General features: G+C 37.6%; 1 protein-coding gene across 3 annotated transcripts in view; it reads left to right on the top strand.

Annotated features, from left to right (window-relative positions):
- The window catches only part of LOC105445398, a 31,848-nt gene extending 5,552 nt beyond the window's left edge, over positions 1-26,296 (top strand). The window contains exons 2-5 of one of the 3 annotated variants that reach the window (XR_004062610.1): positions 453-748; positions 1,826-1,885; positions 10,965-12,368; positions 26,138-26,296. Coding sequence is in view for 2 of the 3 variants with exons in the window: in XM_030977662.1 (XP_030833522.1) it covers positions 454-748; positions 1,826-1,885; positions 23,070-23,353 (639 nt within the window). In the remaining variant the exon portion in view is untranslated. Of the gene's footprint in view, positions 1-452; positions 749-1,825; positions 1,886-10,964; positions 12,521-23,069; positions 24,082-26,137 lie in introns of those variants that run through there. The other 2 variants (XM_030977662.1, XM_030977661.1) reach the window with 2 other exon arrangements.
- Positions 26,297-26,376: the final 80 nt, after the last annotated feature.

The raw sequence follows: 26,376 nt of genomic DNA, 5'->3' as shown, positions 1-26,376 counted from the left end.
CATTTAAGAATTCATAGTACTCACCGATTCTCATGTTCAACATAATCTTTCTTTCCCAATTAATTGCATAATGGTTTCGCATCAATATGATCACATGACCAGTGCTCATTTTTATATTGAAACTTACTTTTCACATCCAACAAGTTTAGGTTGTCGTTGCTCTCAATAATTATTTTTTGACAATAAAATGGCATTGCCTGCATGCAAAGTAAATATCTGCATAGGATGAAGACAAATCAAGAAAGTTATGGTATTTTTTTTTTCAATGAGTTTTTTTTATAATTGACCCGAAATTGATTAAAACGAAATCTGCTATGGGTACTTTTTTTCGTCAACAGTGTAGGGTTAACGGTTTAACAAGTTAATTTCATTTATTCGTTCAATTTTTTAAACTAACCTCAGTGGAAGTCTTAAGTATTTCCCCCTGTTCTTTTTTATATATATGCATCTAGAATGGCGGGTGTAAACAGGCAAGATTTCGATGATATTTTGAAAGCAGTTGCCAGAAGAACAAAGCAAGATGTAGAAATAGATGATCTCGGAAAGGCACTAAAAATTCCTTCGTATGATATTCAAAGTGCTCAGAAAAGGAACAGCCAAGATCATTCACATATGGGGTCGTTGGAGTTGCTGAGAGACTGGATGCAAAGACAAAATTCATCAACAATGAGACAGACCTTGATAGATGCCTTGGTAAAGATAAAACGGAATGACATACTCGAAGAATGTTTTCCGGAGGACGGCGCTGGTTAGTACAGAGTACTTCTAAGTTCTATCTAAATAAATTGAAAGTTTTGAGCCAGGAGGGCGTCAATTAATATTCTTTAACCCATGATTGACGCCCTTCTGGCTCTAAATAGACGTAAAATATTCGAACGTATCACTTTGCTGAATAACGTATTGCTAAACCCATCGACTGAGCGCAGGGCTGCCATCCAATTTCACGTCGAATTTTCTTACACCCAAGAAAAAGAAAAATAAGGTCGCGAACAACTCCGTTTTATTATTTATGTGGAGATGGGAGTGCTGAGAGCAGTCCCCTCAAAATTATGAAACAGTCAATATTCGGAGAAAAGAAATCCCATTTTAAAAGTGAACTGTTTGCCTTCTATCATTGTATCTAGTAAATCATTTAAGGACCAACTTACATTCAACATTGTTGCTCTCTCTTAGAAATGTTACACGTAATATTTTGGTAGGGTACGTCAGCATTCGATCCCCTCCGCCCCCAAGCATAATTCTGCGTACACACCCATATGGATAATAATAGGTATTATTATCATGATTAGAATGTCTGATTTGGTATTTTTATGCAATGTACTTTCATGATGGTGTGTCTCTATAGTGTATGATTTAAACATAGACCTTGAAAAAGTTGGATTGTAGATACCCAACCAAAACATACATATGTTGTTACCAATACCGATAATTAAATAATAATGATTATAAAAATACTACGTCTAATGATAACAATAATGATGACGATGATGATGATGATAAGAATGATACATGGGCATTACCAAATGTAATTATCTGTACATCTTCGGGCCTCAATTTAAAATTGCAATTGGTTAATTTCTTTTAAATGCTCCCTAATTTTGCATAACTCCAATGCTGAAACGTGTTTCCATTTGTATTAATTCAACACTATATTTCTTTTCCTCGCAACCACCGATCTCTCAATACCTAAAGAAAATAACAAAAACTCACCTTTCCTGTTAATAACTTAATTGTAAAACGCATATGAACATACGTGGAAATTGCAATCTATAAATAAGGTATTACTATTAGTATTATTAGTATTATTATTATGATTGTTATATAGATACTGTGACCGAACCTACCAAAAAAAAACCAGCATCGCGTACCTCTGGACTACTAACGGGTAAATAATGTAGTATTTGTTTTTCCAGTAGAGTTCATGAAAAATAAGATCATGAAATTATTACAATTACTGTTGAATTATACAGTATATACATGTACACACACGCAGACACACACACACACACACACGCACACGTACACACACACGATAAAGACACACATACGCGTCTCTGTGTGTGTGTCTTTCTCTCTCTCTCTTTTCTCTTTCTTTCTGTCTCTCTCTCTATCTCTCTCTCTCCTTTTCTCTTTCTCTCTCTCTCTCTCTCTCTCTCTCTCTCTCTCTATGAGGGTAGTGTCAGTGCCAATGTGAACTGCATGGACACAATTAATATTTGGTGTTCATCCGTCGCTTTAATCTCAAACCACCCATGTCATTGAAATTCAGACAATAGAGTAACTCGTACTTTACCCTACATAACCGCTAACTGTGAACAGATATTTGTCACATCGATGTTCCTGGTTCAAATAGAAGGCATTCCCTTTTCGAAGTAGTTCATAGGCCACTAACTAAATACGTTCATGCAATTGCAATCCCATGTGATTCATATGGATGCGTGCATTATTACCACTGAACAAACGCAAACAATTCGGGTACATTTAGGGTCCACATACTATATCCAGATACAGATTTTTGTTTTAAACTTCCCGTTATGTTTATATCTAAGCGATGGATGAAACTACATAGTCTTTATTGTTATTGAAATCCGTTTAGGCCTATTCTGTTTTACAAAACAGCTTGTTTATACTTTGATGGGAATTTTTGATATTGTAATCAAATCATTTTGGTTTAGAGACATTTCAACTTTCTCTAAAAATAGATATCTGTTCCTACCATGTAAACAATAATTGTCTTAAAAGGAAACCTCACCCCGTAGAATACGTGTAGGTATTCTGAAAAATGAGATATAATTCCTGCCCGTTGATGTACAATATTCCCTACGGAAATGAACAAGAGATATATAGATGACGATGTGATGCCTTTTAGCATGGCATGGGTGCAGTCATTTTCTTGAACATGTGACGTACCAGTTGAAGTTATACATGTATTGTGCACCAAGCGTTAGTTGGAAAGACTTTTTTTTAATCAGTAACAAAACGTTTACTTTTCAATGATGAAAAATCATAGCTGAGAATATAGAAATTATAATTGGTTAAAAGGATATAACAGGGAAACGATACTTTAGTATACTATAGCAGTTGTCAAATATATTTCATAAATGAGAAACATTTGATGAGTTCGAGGGTCTTAGATTTAGTAGATACTCATGATAATAGACGAGTCGGCAGTCAGGTTTGTGATGATGGTGACCATGTTTCTTGAACTACGACGGATACCGGATATATCGGATATCGTATATCGTAACATCCCCCTTCCTCTGGAAAGATTGGGAATCAGTGAGCATCACTGATCGATGATTAATGACATATTGCTTTGATAACAATACTTTTGGTAGTATGCAAGTTTTGGTTATTTGCTTCCTAATGAACTTTTTCCAATCAGGTTATATAACATAAAATCTTGATTTGTTTTCAATACGTTTCTTTTGTATCGTATTAACGAATGAGTATTGACTGTATAAATAATTATATCGTTCCACTTTCAACTTCACAGTTGATCTGCAAGATTGAACATAGTTTTGATATAACTTGATTCCTTTATAAAATGAATTTCCAAACGAAACATGTTTGGGCTAGCATCTGTTTAGACTTATAAACATTATGCTTGTCATACCAAAAATACTGTACAATGATTATACATACATATGAACAATAAACTTCTTAGACTACATTAAACTAAGCGTCTTCTGTGTTCTTCTTTATCTTCTCTCTTCTTTGAAGAAATTTAAGAGTTCAGTTTCAATCTTCAAACATGTATCTCGCTGGTGTACGGATGTTGCGTCCATATCTTGTTGTGGTTTGCGAGTTTGATGTTGGTCCTTTAGATTGAATGTTCTGAGTTTCTGGTGTTGGCTGATGGCTGTTGCCATTCTGTTGTGGTGTTTCTGCTTGAGTAGATGAAGTGTAGTCTTCGTCGAACCTAACACGCTTTGGAGTAGGGTTGGTTGACGATGGAATCTCCCTCAGGTGAGATCGGTTTCGTCTCAGGATTCCTCCGTTAGGTGTTGATACTTCATACGACCTAGGCTCGTCGCAGACTTTGGATACTTTGGCTGGTATCCAAGTATGATCTTTGGGATGTAGGACTCTGACTGGTTGTCCTACGTGGAGTGGTGGAAGATCTGGACCCGCATGTCGATCGTGCGTTTCTTTCATCTTACTCTGTCGATTCAAGAGATGATCAGTGGTGGTAGATTCTCTTGAAAGATAATGACTTGGCAGTGTTGTTCTGATGGGTCTTCCAAACAACATCTCTGCAGGTGATCTCATGTGACTGTCAACGGGTGTTGCTCTTAGGTGTGACATAGCCAGTTGACTGTCTTGGCCAGTCTGTGAACACTTTTTCAACAGATTCTTGACGGTACGAACCATTCTCTCAGCTAGTCCGTTGGATCTTGGATAGTGAGGTGAAGAGGTTGTATGGGTGATCGACCACTTCCGGCACATGTCCTTGAAGTGCTTCCCGACAAATTGTGGACCGTTGTCGGATACGATCTCCTCTGGTGGACCAAATAGACTGAAGATTCCACTCATCACGTTGGCTACTGCAGCACTTGATGTGTCAGTCAGCTTGTAGACTATCGGATACTTGGAGTAATAGTCAGTGACGAGTAAATAGTCTTGTCTGTTTAGCATGAACAAATCTGTTCCTAGTCTAGTCCAAGGTGCTGAAGGTACATCATGGGGAAGCAACGGCTCTTTCTGTTGCCTTGCCTGGTGTTCCTGGCATGCAGCACATTGCTTTACGATCTGTTCAATGTCCTTGTTGATATGTGGCCAGAACACTGTCTCACGAGCTAGTCGTCTCGTGCTCTCGATTCCCATGTGTCCAAGATGAAGTTGTCTGAGGATATCTTCTCGAAGTGTCTTCGGTATGATGACTCTGCTTCCTTTGAAGAGTACTCCTTGAGATACTCCAATCTCATCTCTGTAAGACCAGAATTCCCTGAGGGATGTCGGCAGCTCCTGAAGAGTTTCAGGCCAACCCTGAGTGACTGTCTGCCACAATGACCTAAGAACAGGGTCATTGGATGTTTCCCTCTGGAGTTCTGTTCTCTTGTGTTGTCCGAAGAAGATCAAGTCGATTTGATGAGTGTCTTCTACTTCGGAGCAGATTGATTCCACTCTGATGTCTAGTGGAACATCGCGTGCTTCCTTGGGGTTAGGAAGACGGCTCAAGGTATCTGAAAGAATCATTTCTTTCCCAGGTCGGTACTTGACTTGGCATCTGTATCCTTGTACCTTGATCAATAGTCTCTGTAGACGAGGTGGTGCGCTTCTTAGAGGTTTCTTCCAAATTGTCTCCAAAGGCCTGTGATCTGTTATCACAGTGAATTCCTTCCCGAATAGGTATGTATGGAATCGGACGATACCAAACACTAGGGCTAAGGTTTCCCTCTCTATGTTCGAGTAGTTGGACTGTGCATTGGAGAGACTTTTGGATGCAAAAGCTACGGATTTGCCATCTTGGAGCAGGCATGCTCCCAGCCCTTTCATTGATGCATCTACCTCAACGGTTGTCTCTTTCTTTGGGTCAAAGAACTGCAGGCATGCACCTGATGAGACTGCGCTTTTCAGGCTGTTTAAGGCATGTTCGTGATCCTCGTCCCAGACAAATGGAATTTCCTTGTGAAGGAGTTCACGAAGTGGTGCTGACTTCTCTGATAGATTAGGAATGTATGGTGCTAGGTATGTGAATAATCCTAGGCATCTCTGAACATCTTCCTTGTCCTTAGGTGAAGGCATTGTATTGATAGCTTCAACCTTGCTTGGATCTGGGAAGATTCCAGATCTTGTGTACATGGATCCAAAGTAGCTGATAGCTTCCTTCTTGATAGTACACTTGGAGCTGTTGAACACGAGTCCTTCCTGTTTCGCTGTCTCCATGAGTAAGTGGAGATTCTTGTCGTGTTCCTCCTCTGTTTTCCCGACAATGGCAATGTCGTCTGCGATACATACGCAGCCAGGCACATTCTGGACGATCCTATCCATGTGTTGCTGGAAGATGTCTTGGCTTGTGCATAAGCCGAAGGGTAATCTTTGGAAACAATATCTTCCAAATGGTGTTCTGAAGGTGGTCAGGTCTTGGCATTCCTCTGCTAGGTGTACTGACCAGTATCCAGCCTTTGCGTCTAGCTTGGAGAAGAATTGAGCTCCTGCGAAGATTGGTTGGATTTCTTCCAAGGTTGGAATTTTGTGTGGACACCTTTTCAAGGCATCGTTCAACCTTCTGGGGTCAAGACATATCCGTATGGATCCATCTTTCTTCACAACGGTGGTCATCGAGCTACACCAATCTGTGTGGTGTTCTATCTTTCTGATGACTCCTTGCTTCTCCATGTTATCTAGTTCGGCTTTGATCTTGTCCTTCAGGTGGACACTGCACTTTCTAGGTGCATCTATGGTGGGCTCTGCATCATCTTTCAGATGCAGCATTGCTTTCCCGCTAAAGCTTCCTATGGCATCAAACTGATCTGGGTATGTTTGTTTGAGGTCACTAACACTTGTGATAGGTGTATGTGTAGGTGTGTCCTTGTGCATTGTGTGGATTGTGATAATCCCGAGATCTGTGCAACCTAACAACCCTAAGATAGCTGGTCCATTCACGTCTGCTACGTAGAATGTATGTGTATACCATTCTGGACTCTTGTATCTACACTTTATGTCTAGTGTACCAACGCATGGTATTGATATTTCGCCATATGCTACTAGCTTTACTGGTGTACGTTTCACTACTTGCCTCCACTTGTCACCATATATTTGTTTGGCTGTGCGTACTGTGATAGTATTAGCGCTTGCCCCAGAGTCTATCTTCAGATATAGGTAATGCTGACCTGATTTCTGTGGGCATATGATGTCAATGTTTGCAAAAGCTACTGTACCCTTTGAGTTGATCACTGTGTGTGTTCCGATCGTGTGTATGGTGTCAAAATGTTCGAAGTTTGATGGACCTGCTGATTGTTGATGTTCATGATCTGTGCTAGTATCATGTTCAGTGTCCATTTCACTTATCGGTTTATACTTTCGACCCTTTGATTTTGATCGTGATTGGTTACCGTGTTTCGGTTGACGGTCATCAGATTTATGGTCATCTGATCTACGATCTGGTTTTCGACTTCGATCGTTCTTAGCCTTTCTACAGAACTTGGCCCAATGGCCCTTTGTGTCACAGGCACGACACACATCGTGGTACGCAGGGCACTGACGAGGTTTGTGGATACGTCCACAGTTTCCACACGTCTTTCGTCCCTGGTTCCGCTTGAACGAATCTATGCTTTCTTTAGCCGGCTCAAGCGTTTCTAGGCATTTTCTGCTCGCCGCAACTGCCTCGTATTTTCGACCCTCTACTAGAATTGCTTCGATTAGATATCCTTTAGGCTGGTCCAATAGGAATTTCTGGAATTCTAGACTTGGTGTTGAGGTGATGACTACCTCCATTATCCGCTCGGCAAGCTCGGATTCCTCAAAATCGCATGTGTTGGCTTTGTCTCTACATCGAGTAACGAATGCGTCAATGCTCTCATCTTGTCTCTGCCGATATCGCATCAGCTCGAGACGATGGACCCGAAAATTAATGTTTACCTTTATTTGTTTCTCAAATAATTTCCACAGCTCTTGTGGTTTTTCTTGGTCGGCCTCTGATAGCCCAGACGCATTGATGCGGCGCAAACCTTCGTTGCCTACAGCGATTTTTATTTTTATAGCCTTTTTTTTTGTTTTCTGTTATTTCTTGATCTGCCAACACAAGCTCCATTCTCTGCTTGAATAGCTTGAACTCTTCGGGTAGGTCTGGTACCTCCCAGTTCATCTCTGGATACTTAGTACTCATTGTATATGTCACGTGTGCGTATTGGTTACGACAGATTATATGAATGAGTGTAAATCTTTGTGTTGTTTATCTTAGTGTGAACAGGTCCTAACCGGCTGGTGTTGATAAGGTTCGTACACGTAAACCTGTGTACGCTCTCACACCTGTGTGAATGTCATTAGGTGTCTCATGCAATGAAAATGTTGATCACTCTCACTCAATATGTCCGACAGTGACAATTCCTCACACACCAGATATTATTGTTAATATTATCTGAAAACAGGTTTAATGTTCACACCTCTGATTTAGTTTAATTTTAGATTTAAACTTTGCTAGTTAAGTCATTATGCAGACCCCTGTGTCAGTGATTGAGCACAGTTATAACTTGATTAGGCTATTCTGAGCAGGCTTTATGAACCTTTATATGCTCATACACACATCACCATTCACGTACGAGTTCATCGGGATTACGCAGTAGCATCAGTGTCTCGGTACACTGTGCGGTATGTACGATGCACGTACTATGCATACGAAAAAGTGCGACGTGACAAATCGCTAATCGACGATAATTTTGCTAATTATACTTCCCAACTGTCGTGAACTGGATCAATTGTGTCTTCAAAAATCAAACTTGATTTCGAAGATCCCAGCAGCTGCCACCATGATGAGTTCGAGGGTCTTAGATTTAGTAGATACTCATGATAATAGACGAGTCGGCAGTCAGGTTTGTGATGATGGTGACCATGTTTCTTGAACTACGACGGATACCGGATATATCGGATATCGTATATCGTAACAACATTCACCCCAGCTTAATAGTTGTGGTAGCGGTCGACTAGATAGTTAGCTTCACCGACTTATTAGTGCAATTTGCGTTCTGGAAATTTTAGTACATTTAATGTAATAACAGGTGAATACAATGCTTCATCAACGCACACACCTTGGAATAAATCATCTATAAATTTTAATTCATTTATTTGATAAAAAACTTCACATAGTACGTCACATTATCAAGAAAATGGCGATGCCCATGGCGTGCTGAGAAACTGTACATTATTCTTGCTTTATGCCTCTCTCATACATTTTGATGGGGAATCTTGTAGATAAATGGGCAAGATTATACTAAATCTCTCATAATAAATAAAGTTATTTCTTGGGTGAGGTTTAGTATATTGTTAAAATGATCATGAAGTACCTCAAAATGAAAAAAAAAAAAAAATCTTTGAGTGACCGGTATTACCATACTCATTTTCCCCAATAGACTGTAGTGTAATAAAAACCGTGAGGAAAACTATTTTTTGAATTTCGATTTCGTATCTTGAAAATCAGACAGGCGATCGGCTTGTAAAATTCATGGGGTTCCTTACTGACTAAAAGGTTATAATTATCATTGCAACATGAGCTAAATCCAGGATTTATTTTGAGAATCTGAGACAAAGTTACCCAATCCTTTTAAGTGGCCTACAAACTGAAATTAACATGTAGTTTGAGATTAGCATCAGGACCTACAGCTAAAACATAACCAAGATAACAAATTTCATACCGTATCTGGACAGGCTACAGCCTGGACATCGATCCCCAGATACCCCCCCCCCCCCCATTGTTTCAGTTCCCATAAATCTATGAACTCGGGCTGCGCCACTGCTCATATCCCCAGGCTCTAAACCCTATGTTAACTGGGAGGGGGGGGGGGCAATTTGACCCCCCTGTAGTAGTTTAATGACTAGTCCGGAGCCGCGTCAGATATTCAGTTTTCCTTTCGTGACTTTTTTCTTTCGAGTCTTACGCATCTTTTAAAAGATTTTTTTTTTGAAAATCGGACGTATAGTTACAAAGTCACGTAACCTTTTATGTTTGCATGTCAGCCCGAAAATCGCTCATTTGTTGTGATTTGTGTACAAAACATATGGAAATGTCATTTTTCCTAAGAAGAGATAAAACATTGGTTAATTGGTCTTGTTTAAAGTTTAGGTGTTTATTTTGGGGTCAAAATAGTTAAAATTTTAGTTATAAATGAAATAAAACAACAAAAACAATAAAATACATAACTTAGAAATTATCAAAGCAAGAGATAACATAAGGTATAACCTGGCTCTTCCATTTTTTGTTGTCGTATTCTTATTCCAAATGGTCTAACGAATTTATGTAGTGAAAAAGAATGCTTAAATATGAATTATATATGATATATGGGTAAAAATGAAAATGTTATGATCTTATTTGCATAAATTACCATAAATATGCAAATGAGTAAATTTTTCAAAAAATTGAAATTACTATAGTATTCTATACACTTCACTTGATATGCATGCAAATTTTCGCGGCGATCGGCTGTGAAACGGCCGAAATCTTAGGGGCGTCAAATTGCCCCCCCCCCCCCCAATAAAAATCTGGTCTGAAATAGCCCAGTTAAAATAGGGTTAACCGTCACAAAATGTAACAACGCCCCCACCGTTCTCGTTGGCAGATTGCTAAGCCTTCGCGTGGGTGAATGTGACTTTGTTTTCTTTTTATTTGTCATTCGCTTTCTGTTATCGACTCGAGAATCATTGCCGTATCGCTTTGTATACTGTTAAAAACTGTGTATACAATATAACTTTTCGTCTGTCACGATTTTAGTCTGTCAAAGACAAGAACACACCTATCATAAGCAAAACTTCTAAGACATGGCAGACAGTAGTACCGCAGGTTCAGATATGTTGATTTATATATTGATAATATAGCAAATAGCGAAAATTGGTAATTTCTAACCTTCGAACATTTGTATATTTATTTCGCTGAATATAGGACATTTCTTCAAGTGGACTGCTGATCACTTATGGTTTTGGGTTCGAGTCACGCCGCGGCACTAATTTTCTTTGGCAATACATTAATGAACATTTGCCATACTCGACCAAAGTGAGTTAAATGGGTACTTGGCAGGAATTGAATCCTCGAAATTCTACGGCGGCGTAATAGCAGTCATGTTAAAGCCAGAGTAATAAATGTGTAGCGTCAGGGGAGTCAAGTCGGACAAACCTAACCTATATAATAAGAACCCACTATTGTCATTAATAGTATTACTAATTTGTGATTATCATTACTGCAACATGTATTAGTATTATTATGATTATGATTATCATTATCATTTATATTATTGCTGTTATTATCAAACCAGGCAGGATGACACCTTTGACGGACCTGGAATTGATCGAGATAGCGGACGCTCTGGGTAACCACGTGAAACTTGCGGCTCTGGGATTACATCTTGGTTTCATCGAATCTGAGGTGGACATGTTTCTTGCTACAAATCGAGTTGATGGCATTGTGTCTTCCAAAGGCACCAAGAATATGCTATCTGCATGGAGGAACAACACTCCCGGCGCTGACCAGGCGAAGAAGCTCTGGGATGCCTTGGTGGCTGCCAAGTTGGGGTACGTTGCTGAGAAACACCTGAAGTGATTTTCCTGGGATATTCTTAGAGGATAAGTCGATGTCACCGGAATGTAAACTGTTGATTTCTTATAACTTTGGCTTTTTTTTTTAATTTTTGTTCGAAGCTACCGAAGTTTCATGTCAATTAAATATACTGGTATCACTGAAAGGCATAGAAGATTTCATTATTTTGGAGGCCCTCTGTACGAATTGTAGCTAATTGCTCCCTCTATATAGAAAACTTCCCCAATCGGTGCCTGTTGGTCCCCCATGATCCTCTATTTATTATGTTATTTGAGAGCTGTCAGTGCCCTCGCTGTATGTTCTAATCCCTCCTGGCCAAACTAGTGCAGATAAGCTTTAACTGACGAATACCTTTAAAGAGGTTTCCCAAATCTTTTAAATGGCGGTTTCCATTGCTCCTGATGTCACAATTTCATTATGCCATTTGAGAAGAATCGATGAAAATAATGCCATCTTTTAAATAGAAAGATATTTCATGTCTTGGACAACTTTTGGTATGGAAGTCATAAAAGGGTTTAATAAATTGATTTGTTTGGCTAGGCCTGTATGTTGGAAATATTACAAAATCTTAGTTACATTCTAATTGTCGAGTTAGGCTCAGAATGTTCACCATTTTCGCTGAAGGTTTCCCAAATCTGGAAGCTATCAAACATGCAAATTCTTTGTCCCCAATGGTAATTTGTATATATATGTTTTTTTTTACATAAAAATAAATCAATAAATATGTAAATCTAAAATACATTTGATGACCAATCATCATAGCTAGGTGGCTTGTGATTGTTGAGGAAAATGAAACCACAACTCATTTTGTTTGTGTATAAGTTACTTGTTACTAAGTACTGGTATTGTATGGTAGTTATTTTCCAGATCACAATATGAAAAACAATATCAACAATATAACAAAAGTACATGTTCATATAAAATTGAGAATATAGTGAATGGCTGGATAGCCTGCTCAGCTTTTTTAATACGACAAATTTGTCGAGAAAAATAAATGAAAAAAAGAACTCGAAATAAATAAAAACAAGACACTTTTTCATAATAGTCGAACAATTCTGTTGATGACATCTAGAAAACACAAAACACTTCTAAAACTGTTATTGACCCACCCCACCCCCTACCGGTGGTAAATGTAAATTATGCCAGGAATCTTCCACGAGCTTTAATCAATATTGTTTACTTTGTACGCTAAGTTATCATATGTATCGAACTTGTATGCAATTATTCAGCTGTATGTCTAATTTGAAGGAAATAAACAGACCCATTGCACAGAAACTTAACTTGCTTTGTTTGCCTTTATTCATGGCCGTTTCTTCGTCTCAAGTATAATTTTGCACATAACAAAAGACCCAAATTGACGCCAAAATTCATGTTTTGATTAGCTCCATGTTAAACCCTTTAACAGTTCGATCATCTGAAAGTCTTTAATATATCTATTCCATGATTAATACAATAATGCACAGTGAGATTATTATGTGGCATAAAAGAGACTGAATTCTACGATAAACATTAAAAAAATCCTCATTTACATGCAATTTATCACAATTGAAAATGTATGTTGAAAAAAAGCGAATTGGACCCAGTTGAGTAACTGCGGTAATGAACTGAAGTCAATCATATTTATACAAATTCTTTTATTGAACGATCTATCCCTAGCTTCTTGCTGTGTCAATCTGTTCATGCACCTATCATACTTAGCCTGATTGCTAATCCTACGGTTTCTACAAGATCAACAACCCAACAGATAAACAGAATAACTCACACACACACACTCAAATGAAAATAAATAAATAGGAGGATATGGAAACTTTAGGTCTCTATGGCTGTAGCCATTTACCTAGAGTGCACGGAGTATGTAAGGCATGGGGGTAGCTCAATCAGTAACCCAATTTGATGGTATAACCGAACAGACAAAGTATTTGTTTGTGACTCTCCAGATATATGCAATAAAAAGGAGTTTTAAAAAATGCATGCTGAAAAATAAACACAATAAATATAATAAATTGTATAAACATTAAAAACATTAGAAAACAAAAGTCAGCGATTGTATATATTATCAGGCACCACTATTTATACAACTGAGTTAACATAAGATAGAATGATTTGCAATTCTGTAGCGGCATTCAAACATTTCTTGTATCTTGAATATCACAGATCACAGATATTCATGATAGAAAATGAATATATACATATCAAGACCAAAATACTTATCAAACCATATCATTGTATGAGAATTGAGAACAAATAATATAATTACACGTACTACTTATCTAAACCATTCATCTTTTACCTTTTTACAGTAAATGTCATTGTTTCTTAATCATAATTCGGCCACTATGGGTTCTTTGAAATATGAATTTCGTCAACTAGGAACTTCTAGTACCGGATACACTTTACAAATACATTTTGTATATTTGCTTTCCATACAGTATATACTACTGATATAGTTTTTGCCCTCGTAGTTTCATGCATATATTTCTCAAGGAAATACTTGTGTATATTTTGCTAGGCTATCTTACATCAATAGAAACTGAATCTATGTAGGCTGAATTTGAAAGAAGGGTTACTTTTGTTTTCTTTTCACATTCCCGACACACTCCAGACACACAGTAATGAGCTATGGCATATTGATGGGTCAATTATTGTTCTTATACATCCAATTAATCACACAGTGAAATTTGTCACCTCATGATCTATAGTTATTCCTAATGGCGGTGAATGTGATGATGACCGCCAGTCGATTTGCCCCGCTTGTTTCTGTTCAATATTCAACTGCTTCTCATGTCCCATATGTGTAGTAAACAGCGATTGTATACATTATCAGGCACTACTATTTACTACAGGGGCAGGGGGCGAAAGGCCCTTGCCCCCCCCCCCCAACAAACCTAAAACAGAAAGAGAAGGAAGGGAAGGGAAAAGGAGAGAAAGGGCAAGAAAAAAGTGTTTATTTAACGAATGTTTCATTGTTATTTGTTTAAGCTGGCAAGGCTAGAAATCTTAAGTGCTAAAGCTTTATCAATCCCCAATCAATCCTTACTAAATGCGTATCCCGTACATAAGTCGATAATGATGCGTATATCACCCGGGTACCTTCATCTATTATTATTTGCCCTTATAAACTCGGATTAAATTTTCCGAGTAAGACCAGTGCACCCCCCCCCCATCGTTCCAGCGCCCCCTTAATCTTGTTAATCAGGCTATGCCACTGCTCATACCCCTGCCCCTAAACCCTCCCAAAATGAAGTAACCCCCCCCCCCTCCCGCCGTCATCTCCGTTGGCAGATCACTGTAGCTTCGCCCGTTTTGAATGGGACTTTGATCATCTCTTTTAATTGCTATTTACTTTCCTCATGGAGAAGCCATTGCCATACTACTGTGAATAGAATATAACGTTTCGTCTTTCACGATTTCTGTCTGGCAAAGACAAGAGCATACATATCATAATCATAACTTCTGAGACATGGCAGAGAGTAGCATTGCAGGTTCAGGTATGTTGATTTATATAGATAGTAGCAAATAGCGAACTTTGGTAATTTCTAACCTTCGAATATTATTACCATTAAACCAGACGGGATGCTGTCTTTGACGGACCTGAAATTGAACGAGATAGGGGAGGCTCTGGGAGACAACGAGAATCTCATGACTCTTGGACTTCATCTAGGTTTCCCACGACCCAAGATGGAAATGTTTCTTGCTACAAATCGGGCTGATGGCATTGTCTTCCAAAGGCACCAAGAATATGCTATTTGCATGGAGGAACAAGACTCCCAGCGCGAAAAAAGTGAAGGATCTTAGTGAGGCCTTGACGAAATCCAATTTGAAGCTCGTTGCCGACGATCACCTAATTCCTAACAGGGCTACGAACCAGGCAGAACCTGTTAAAAGGTACGTAGAAGGTACTAAATAAGTCATATAGCTACGTTTAGTCACATTTCACAACGCCTCCTATCGTCAGAGTCAGGAGCCATACATGTTAGCCTATGGAATTGTACAAAAAAGTCGTTAAAAATTCATTTTTTGTTTAAACGAAAAGCACATCCACCCCGAATTACGTTATCACTAGCTCTTTCATTGGAACCCTCATGTCCCATTGACTTTTGAAAGTTCACCCACCGTAATTTGATCAAAATAGGTTGCAAGCGATGATCCGTCCAGGAGGTAGAGGTCAGTGGTTTGTGCTGGCAATGTTCCAGCGAGCGAAAATGAGACAATCGGAGCAATTTGATTATGAATTCAACTACACATCTCCTTAGAAATCAAAGTTGCTACCAAATGGAGTAGTTTTAGCTACTTTTACGAATCAGACAAAGATGTGTTTTTCTTTGTTTATGTTGTTTGTTTTGTTTGGGTTTAGTTTAGTTTTGTTTTTCCTTTCATACCATTTCCCCAATTTGACATGAAAGTGCTCGACTAAAAAATCATGGAAACAATTCGTAAAACCAGTACACTAGTTTCCATGTACAAATTTGGTTACGTATTCAAATAGAAAGTTTAAATGGTAAAAGAGTGATTTCTCTATCCATAATAAATCGCATCCTTTTCATTGCTTTATTTGCCAGTCTGTCCGTCCTCCTCCATTCAAACTAGTATCCTTTTTTTCTTTACTTCAAATAACACGGGCAGAGGAACAAGAATGAACGAAAGCGTCTCACAGGAGCAACTTGACACTTCACGAGGCTTGACAAAACTCCTTGTTACTCCAGAACTTGAGGATGAAGTTGGAGTCAAACTCAGAGTAAGGCTGGACGTAAAAGAGACATCAAACACTAAAAACGTCTCGGCACTAGCAGGTTAGTACCACAGGATGGGGTCGATGAGGGAGGGGGGGGGGGGCTACAGAAAGTAGTACATGATAATGAAAGAGATTATACGGTACTCGCTTGTAATACATTTTTAACAGAAATGTATTTTTCACCTGCAAAAGGTGTTCATTATTGATGATTCAATGATTGATGATTATTGATTACTGATCAAGCACATTCATGACTTTGACATTTATTACTCTAAAGCATGAACTAGGACTTCACCACGTGTAAGATATGTGAATATTTGTGCTCATAAACTATGTTCTTTAGTACGAACTGCCTATGGTCTATTTGAACTTCACATCCTTATTGGCCTATTTAGGAATACCCAGAATATATGCGCTAGGATGAAATATGTGTATTTTGTTGTACCTTGAAGAGTTATTATTCTCATCTTTTTAATTTTGAGCAGATGAGTCGGCACATTTTTCGGGGGAGGTTATCAGCGCTGCGATCCAGGTAGAACCTGGAATAAGGTATGTATGAACAAGGTACTCAATCAGTATTATGAATACACCTAAGCTTCTCCTTATTTCCGAAAGGAATAGCTATAGCTACTTTTACGATTCAGACAAAAATATGTTTTTCTTCGTTTAGTTTGTTTTGTTTTGTTTTTCCATTCATACCGTTTCATCAATTTATATAAATACCTTCATTGGTTTGACTCCCCGGCCCTATTTAAAAAGTGTTTTAAAATCATGAAAACATTTCTAGAAACAGTAAACGAGTTTCCATTTACCAAATTTAGTTACGTATTTATTTAAAAATGTTAAATGGTGAATAGTGCTTTCTCTATCCTTAATAATTCGCTTTTCCCTCACTGCCTTATTCGCTTATTGTCTTTATGCCCTCTCCATATAAACTAGAATCCTTTTCTCCTTTCTTCAAATAATCGGGGCAGAGGAACAAGAATCAACCAGAACGTCTCCCAGGAGCAACTGGACAAGGTCTCGCGGGAATTTCCAAATGCAAACTTCGAATCCTTCAGCTTAAAACTAGGCATCGGGGCGAACGAAGCCAACAACATTCTGATGAAACACTCCAAGGACTACCGGAAGGCCTTGATGGAAATCCTCATGGCCTGGAAGAACAGGACCGGTGGCCCTTGCTCAGAACTAGAAGATTACTTGAGTGCCTCGGGGGCAAAAGCTTTGATAGCGGATATACTTTATCCATAGAGCCCGGGGTCGGTTATGAGGCACGGGACCGAACTCCGACTAGACCAAACTAGGGACTTTTAGATTTGCGTGGACGTATGACGCCCTTTTTAAGGCACTGACAGTTGAGTGTGACGTCCTTTTAAGGCACTGGCAGTGCCTTAAAAGGATGTCACACTTTGCAGTCCACGTTATCGTCGTGCAAATGTAGAAGTCCCTAATTTCGGTCTCGTAGGCCTACTGAAAGGTTTATCTGAAAGCTTGCGAGATCGATGGCCTACGACAGCCACGAGACCGATAGCCCTTGGTCGAAAAGGAATTTTAGTTCATCTCTTATGTAGAAAAAATTAAAATTAAATTTAGTAATGATGATAATCATATTGATATTAATGAATTTTGTACATATCATTAGCTAATTTTTCTTGTTGTACTACCAGATAATTTGTTTAAATGCAGACATATTACGATTTCGGCTGTATACTTTCGAAAACTCAACCTAAGGACTTTTTTCAATAGCCTTGTCTATCACTGCCAGAAATATGCGGACATTGTGATGACTATTACGTAATCCGAACATGATTTAAGTAGGATTACGATAGAGTATTAAAATTGATTGTTGATTTTTTTTTCTTTGAAGATAGTTGTTATCATGTGACACTTAACTTTGGCTATGGGGTCCCACGTGACTATGCATTATTCTTAACTATTGTGCTTAAAAGCTTTGTAGTGACTTGAACTTTACTAAGGTCACGAATGTTTATCAACATTGTATATACTTAACATTTCAAGCATTCCTTTCGTTAGCACTTTCCGTTCAGCCAGCTTCAATAACAATAACATTCTACAGCTGCACATTCTAAACATTCTCTTAGTTTATTTCATCCATGGAGCCACCCAGCAACAAGAGTGTTATTTAGTTACTCCAATCGGATCGCACCTTATTGTTTCTATAAGCCAATCATCACATCTTTAGAGCATTTGGAAAAGTCTCCACACACTTATTTCACTCACTTCTCCTATCTTCAGTTTCTACAATCGGACGTGTATTTTAGGACGATTGCAGATTATACAACAAGCGTTATCTCGTTGGTTTTCACATTAATAGGGAGCTTTATCATCATCGTTTTATTTTGAGGACTCCATCGCAAATTAGATTTATGTCTTCAAGTTAATTTCGGAAAGTGTGAACTGTAAGGTTGTGTGCCTTCATTATATTCGCGTTTCGCTAGCTAGCTAGTCGCGCTCCACGTGCTGATTCATCACTTCGCTATATCGCACTATTCTTCCGCTTCCTGATTCATTTTCCAGTTTCGTTCTACACTCAAGATATCAGCTTGGATAATTATTAATAACGGTAAGAATACTCATTTAGTTTATCCACAACATTTATTCCTACAGCTTCTTTAAAGCCCCACTGCACTACTTGTAGCTACCTGCCCCTTCTATATAGAAAACAATATCTAAACGGTGCCCATTGGTCCCCCATCATCCTCTTTTTCTTATGGTAGTTGAGAGCTTAGCTGGTGAGATAACCACCTGTCAATGCCACGCTGGGTGGTCAAATACTTTCTGACCAAACTAGTGCAGACGGGATTTAAATGAAGATAGCATACGTTTAAATTGTCATATTGCTAAGGCTCGTTCAGATATGAAGCGGTTAACGGCGGCATTTTTATTTCAATGTGTAACGACTGACAACTGCGCGCAATTTAAGTTCCTGCACGCGTTTATGGAGCTAGATGTGTTTAGAAATTTCAGAAATGTGAAGCGTATTGTTTAACAAATAACCGTTGCGGTTAACCGCGTGATAACTGAACAACGCTTAAGATGTGCATTACATTGTACAGCTGGTACATAATCAGCAGGTTGTAACTCGGATTCGTATAGAAGTAGTAGTAGTTGACTTTGTTTACCTCGTGATTGGAAATGAAAATTAAAACTTGTAACTGGATTTTGTTCATTTGACATCAACATTTTTGCAAACTTATTCGAAATGAATTTAAAGGTATTATCATGGAAGGCAAATATTGACAAGGTTCACCTCTGAAATGTTTGAATTATGTTTAAAAAACTTATAATTAATGTTGTGATATAAATATGATTCATGTGTTTTTCTTTGTAATCAAAGTTATTTTATAAGTATAATTCAATTAATAAATGATGGTTAAAAAAGACTTTGCACGATAAATTTTGTTGGATAAGAAGGCTAATATGCCTTGTTATTTCTTACATTACAAATACATGTAATACATTGTCAGACACTAACGGTTACAAATTAAAAGCGTGACAATAAATGCAAAAGAGGAACGCGTTTTAACACAATATAAAATACTACCATAACAGTAAAGAGAAAAACAAAAATAAAGCAAAACAAATTAGCATACAATTGTCGATGTTTAGTGGTGAAAAAGAGAAAGTCAATACAAACATCTTGTTTTAATTAGCATAATGAAAATTACAAAGCAATAACTGAGTTTATAAAATGCATTTTAAGGGTCTCATTTTTCATTGAAAGGCTAAGGCTATCCTACATTGAGATCAATACTGTCGAAATGAAAATAGATACACACAGCATGCCATTCTCCTTGCACATGTGTATGTTGTTGTCTAGCACTAAGCAAAATACGTCTGTAGCATGTGGGCGGCGACCATTATAACAATATTATTTTAAATACATCTACGAGCATTAGACGTTTACTTGCTTTCAGTTGGTGATAACATGATGTGTATTATTGCGCTTTGTGCTTGCCCAACAAAAGGGTGGTATTCGCCATATTGTGCCCAACAAGAAACGGCTAGGCCAAACTCTGTATATAAATGACTCTGGTGGACATAAGGTTTTGTTTTTACTCTTCAGCAATAGCTTGTCTGTGATTGGTAAATTCTATACTTTGTCCCTGTATAACAACGTCATATAATATTGTCCTAAATCATTGAATTTCCATATAAATTGGTATTACCATGTATATATTATTTTAGTTATAGCTGTCTATTTCTTTTGTTTATAAATTGTATATACAAAGCGCTAATACATAAACTATGCACAGGGACCCTTTAAAGGTACTATGTCCCCTTTGCAGCTAACATCAAGTTCTGTAGAACTTTGCAGGAATCATGAATATGTCATGTATGTCCTATCTGTGAGATTTAAACGTTATCAGTGTAGTAATATTCAAATTATGCAAGGAAACCCGTGTACTTCCTAGACTTCACTGTCAGACACTATTGAGTGACTGACTGGCTTTTTGTTTTCTTTAATAATAACAAACATAAAATGAGCTGTAAAGGGTACATGAGCATTTGTCTACATCAATAACCCACTTCTTGTAATGGCCACAATTAAACTGATTGAATCTTTGTGCAGCATACAACGTACGACAATTAGGTACAATGGTCTGAAATCAGACTATTACTTACTGGCTCTATAGCTCTTAAGTCGATTCGACAACTAATAGTCGTTATTTTCCCACTTAAAGACATTTTCACGCCTCCTTATTTTGAGGGAAGTTCTAAATTAGTATTATCTTTCAAATGGGACATAGTACCTTAAAGCTTACATGTATTTTTTAAATAAAAAAAACACCTTCAACTTTAGTAAGGTACTATTGCAACTTCACCGTGTCCTTTATTTCCTCTTGTTGGATGATCGATATTAAAATATAATTTACAGACAGTATGCAAAGTAAGGGGCCTCACAATGAACTATGGGGGGACCCCGCAAGTAATTCCTATAAAGTCAGACAGTTAAGAATTATAACTAGTACATTGACGACGATTACTAAGGTAGCTAGAAACTGTCAACAAAGGCCTTTGACAGATCAATGAATACACCGATAGCGAGTGAATTATCTTCAGAGTGAGAGTTGAGCTGAGTGGTCTTTCCACAAGCCAAATTGATTTACAAAACGACAAATTTGTATAGGTTTTGTTGTAAATGATACGTTCTAGAATCTTGGAGAAAACAAAGACTACTGAGATAGGTGTGTAATTGCTAACTTGTTCCTTTACTCCACTTTTGGAGAAAAAAATTGGGTTATTCTTGCTAATTTCATTTTATCTGGGAATTTACCGGCACTAAGTGATAAATTAAATACATAGCATAGTGGTTTACATATTGGGTCAATAACAGCTTTAATAATTTACTACAATTTACTATATTGCAAATGAATTAAGAGGTGGCGCTATTCGAAGACAGTTCACAGAGCCATTGATAACTACCTCTGATAACACCCATGAAGAGGTATTGCTGACTTTAATAATGTAATGTGTAGAGAGCACCGAGTTGGTCACACTATAATAATAATAATATTCCGCTTTTATGTAGCTCTTAATGAAACTATCTCTAAGCGCTTTACAGATATACTATTACCCGGTCATTGGATTGAATACGTGCCCGCATGCAAGTGTGTGCGTACAATTCATACAATTACAGTGGTCTGAGCGTGGCAGACAAGCAACGCACATTCTGATTTTACAGAAGAGAAGCGATAATTTTTTCCAGTCTCCTGGCACATTTGGAATGAAATTTGTCGGTGAACCAGGCGCGGATCCAGGGGGGAGGCCGAGCGGGTCTCCCCCTTCCCTCTCTGCAAAAAGAGAGAGAGAGAGAGAGAGAGAGAGAGAGAAGGAAAAGAAGGGAAAGGGAAAGAGGAGAGAAAGGGAAAGAAAGAAGACAAAGAAGAAAAGAAATGGGGGAAAAAAAGGAGATGGGGGGGGGGGGGGTGGTCGAAAGGGCCTTGCCTCCCCCTCCTATCAAAGAATAAGAGAGAAGAAAGAAAAGGAAAAAATAGATAAAGGGAAGACAAAAAGAGGAAGAAAAAATGAAAAGGAGGGGGATATCAGTTGCAATTTTCCGGCCAACAAGTTGTGGATCGGGAGGGGCAAAAGGTCCTTGCCTCCCCCTCCCCCCCCCCCCCCCCCCCCCCGTCACCGCCAAAAAAAAAAAGTCGATAATGATGGGTGTATCAGCCCGGTACCTTAATCTAAGCTATGCCCTTATAAACTCAGATTTCATTTTCCGAGTAAGACCAGTCCGCCCCCTCATCGTTCCAGCGCCCCCTTAATCTTTAGAGTCGGGCTATGCCACCGCTCCTACCCCTGCCCTTAAACCTTCCCAAGATGGAGCAACCCCCCCCCCCCCTCCGCCATCGTCTCCGTTGGCAGATCGCTGAGTCTTCGCCGTGGTGAATGGGTCTGTGTTGTCTTTTGCCATTTGCTTTCTTTGTGGACTCGAGAATCAACGCCATATCGCTCTGTATACTGTGTATAAACTGTATTATACGATATAACGTTTCGTCTGTCACGATTTCAGTCTGGCAAAGACAAGAGCACACCTATCATAAACATAACTTCTAAGCCATAGCAGACAGTAGTACTACCAGTTCAGGTATGTTGATTTGTATTGATAATAGCAAATAGCGAAAATTTGTAATTATTAATCATCGATTACTTGTATATTTATGTCCCTGAATATTGGACATCTCTTCAAAATCACCGGACTGTTGATCACTTATGGTGTTGGGTTTTAGTCACGCCGCGGCGGTAATTTTCTTTGGCAATACATTAATTAATTATTAATGAAAATTTGCCATACTCGACCAAAGTGATTTAAATGGGTACTTGGCAGGAATTGAATCCTCGAAAATTATAGGGCGGCGTAATAGCAGTCATGTTAAAGCGAGAGTAATACGTGTGTAGCGTCAGGGGAGTCAAGTCGGACAAACCTAACCTATATAATAAGAACCCACTATTGTCATTAATAGTATTACTTATTTATGAGTATCATTACTACAACATGTATTAGTATTATTATGATTATGGTTATCATTATCATCGTTATTATTGTTGTTATTATCAAACCAGGCAGGATGACAAATTTGATGGAGATGAAGTTGAACAAGATAGGGGACGCTGTGGGTGACGACGAGAATCTTGCGGCTCTGGGATTACGTCTTGGTTTTCAACAATCCAAGGTGAACTTGTTTCTTGCTACAAATCGAGTTGATGGCAAAGTATCTTCAAAAGGCACCAAGAATATGCTATCTGCATGGAGCAAAAAGACTCCCGGCAAGGACCAGGTGAGGGAGCTCAGTGATGCCTTGGCGGATGTCGAATTGGGGCATATTGCTGAAGAATACCTACAGTGATTTTCCAGGGATACTCTTAGAGGACGAGTTGATGTCACTGAAATGTAACAATTATTGGTTGATTTCTTATAATTTTGGCAGTTTTTTTTATTGTTCTTCGAAGCTACCGAAGTTTCATGTCAAATAAATATACTGGTATCACTGAAAGGCATAGTTGATTACATTATTTTAAAGGCCCTCTGTACTAATTGTAGCTAATTGCTCCCTCTATATAGAAAACTTCCACAATCGGTGCCTGTTGGTCCCCCATGATCCTCTATTTCTTATGTTATTTGAGAGCTGTCAGTGCCCTCGCTGTGTGGTCTAATCCCTCCTGGCCAAACTAGTGCAGATAAGCTTTAACTGACGAATACCTTTGAAGAATTCTCAAATCTTTTAAATGGCGGTTTCCATTGCTCCTGATGTCACAATTTCATTATGCCATTTGAGAAGAATCGATGAACATAATTCCACCTTTTAAATAGAAAGATATTTCATCTCTTGGACAACTTTTCGTATGGAAGTCATAAAAGGGTCTAATAAATTGATTTGTTTGGCTAGGCCTGAATATTGGAAATATTAAAAAATCTTAGTTACATTCTATTTGTCGAGTTAGGCTCAGAATGTTCACCATTTTCGCTGAAGGTTTCCCAAATCTGGAAGCTATCAAACATGCAAATTCTTTTTCCCCCATGGTAATTTGTATATGTATATGTTTTTTAATAAAAATAAATAAATAAATATGTAAATCTAAAATAAATTTGATTACCAATCATAGCTAGGTTCAATTCAATTTTTCAATTCAAAAGACTTTAAAAACCGTTAAAAAACATACAAATATATACATGTGATAAAGTACAGACATTTTAAAATATACAAATCATGAGCATTGTGTTTAAATTAATTAAAAAAACTGTGAAAATGAGTAGAAGAAAAAGGGAGCACCTGTAGGAAGCTTATGTTAGCTTGTTGATTCAGATGTCCAAATGAATAAAATAATTACACAGATATAATAACATAATAATGAGTATTGCGCATGTATTTGTTCTACGCCTCTCTCCCTCCCCACCCCCACCATCCCCCCCACCACTTCCCCTCCCCCTTCTTTCTCTCTTATGGTAATTTACAAATTATATATTATTTTAAAATAGGTATTTAACTATAAAAACAAATTAAAGGGATAAAAGATATATTTTAAGATTTTTCTTGAATGAGTTTAAGTAAACATATTGAGTGAGAGAGGATGGAAGAGAATTCCATACTGTGGGCCCTGTATACCTTACCGATTGTTGCATGTACTGTTTATCAATATTCCAAATGTGTAACTTTAGACTATTTCGAGTATTATATTTATGAATTTTAGAGTTAGTTTGGAACATAGTGGCAAAAGATGATGGTGCATTATCTTGAATACATTTGAATACAAACACAGCATTTTGATATTTATTTAGGCTATAAATATTGAGGGTATTTAACTGTCTAAATAAAGGTTTAGAATGGGCCAAATAATGAGAGTTTGTACAATATTGTAGACAACGCTTCTGAAGTAAAAATAAGGGTTTCAACTTAGAATGACTTGTATTTGCCCACACGATGTTATATGACAAATAAGAGAGAATGAGTGAATTATAAATCATAAACAATACATTTCCAGGTAAATAATACTTCAGCTTTGACAATAATCCTGTAGTTTGACTAATCTTTGTAGAGATCATGGCAATATGGGATTTCCAAGACAATGTTTCATCTATGAGAATACCTAAAAATTGATTATTTGAGACTTTTTCAATAATTGTTTGATCAATATATAATGGTGGAACTTGATTTTTCAATTCTCTTTTGTTGCACTGAGCTGTTCTAAAAAGAATACATTTGGTTTTGTCTAAATTAAGCGATAGTTTATTTACCTTTAACCACAGAGATACATTCTTCATGTGTTCATTAAACTGGTCTATCAGTGAGTATTAGTTATTATGGCTTAAGAGCAAAGAAGTGTCATCAGCAAATTGTACAAATTTTAAGGAATGAGAAGAGTTGCATATGTCATTTATATATAAAAGGAAAAATAGGGGGCCTAAATTTGACCCTTGAGGAATTCCAGATTTAATCAGTAATTTGGTAGAACTGTATCCATTATATTCAGTAAATTGGTACCTTTGTGAAAAATAACTCTTAATCCAATTCAATGCAATACCTCTGATACCATAATTAACTAATTTCTTAAAGAGAATGGAAAAATCAATGGTATCAAACGCCTTACTCAGGTCCATAAAGACACCAAATATAAACTGTTTTGAATACAAGGGATTAACAATGATATCATGAACAGATATTAAAGCATGGTCAGTAGAATAATGGGTTCGAAATCCAAATTGATTATCATGTAATATATGGTGTTTAGATACAAAATTGTATATACGATCATAGACTAATCTCTCCATGATTTTTGAGAAGCATGACAAAAGTGATATAGGACGATGGCTTGTGATTGTTGATAAGGAAAATGAAACCACAACTCATCTTTTTGTTTATAAGTTACTTGTTACTAAGTAATGGTATTGTATGGTATTTCTTTTCCAGATCACAATATAAAAAAAAATATCAACAATATAAAAAAGTTCATGTTCATATAAAATTGAGAATATAGTGAGTGGCTAGATAGCCTACACAGCTTTTTAATACGACAACATTGTCGAGAAAATTAAATGAACTTACAATAAATAAAAACAAGAAACATATTATTCATAGTCGTAAAATTGATGACATCTAGAAAACAAAAGACACTTCTAAAACTGTTATTGACAGGTGGTAAATGTAAATTATGCCAGGAATCTTCCACGAGCTTTAATCAATCTTGTGTACTTTATACGCTAAGTTATCATACATGTATGTATCGAACCTGTATGCATTTATTCAGCTGTATGTCTAATTTGAATGAAATATACAGACCCATTGCACAAAAAACTTAACTTGCTTTGTTTGCCTTTATTCATGGCCGTTTCTTCGTCTCATGTATAATTTTGCACATAACAAAAGACCCAAAT

This window comes from Strongylocentrotus purpuratus, unplaced genomic scaffold (genome assembly GCF_000002235.5).
Source record: "Strongylocentrotus purpuratus isolate Spur 01 unplaced genomic scaffold, Spur_5.0 spur5_scaffold_1, whole genome shotgun sequence".
NCBI classification, from domain to species: domain Eukaryota; kingdom Metazoa; phylum Echinodermata; class Echinoidea; order Camarodonta; family Strongylocentrotidae; genus Strongylocentrotus; species Strongylocentrotus purpuratus.
This window is presented reverse-complemented; position numbering and strand designations above follow the sequence as displayed.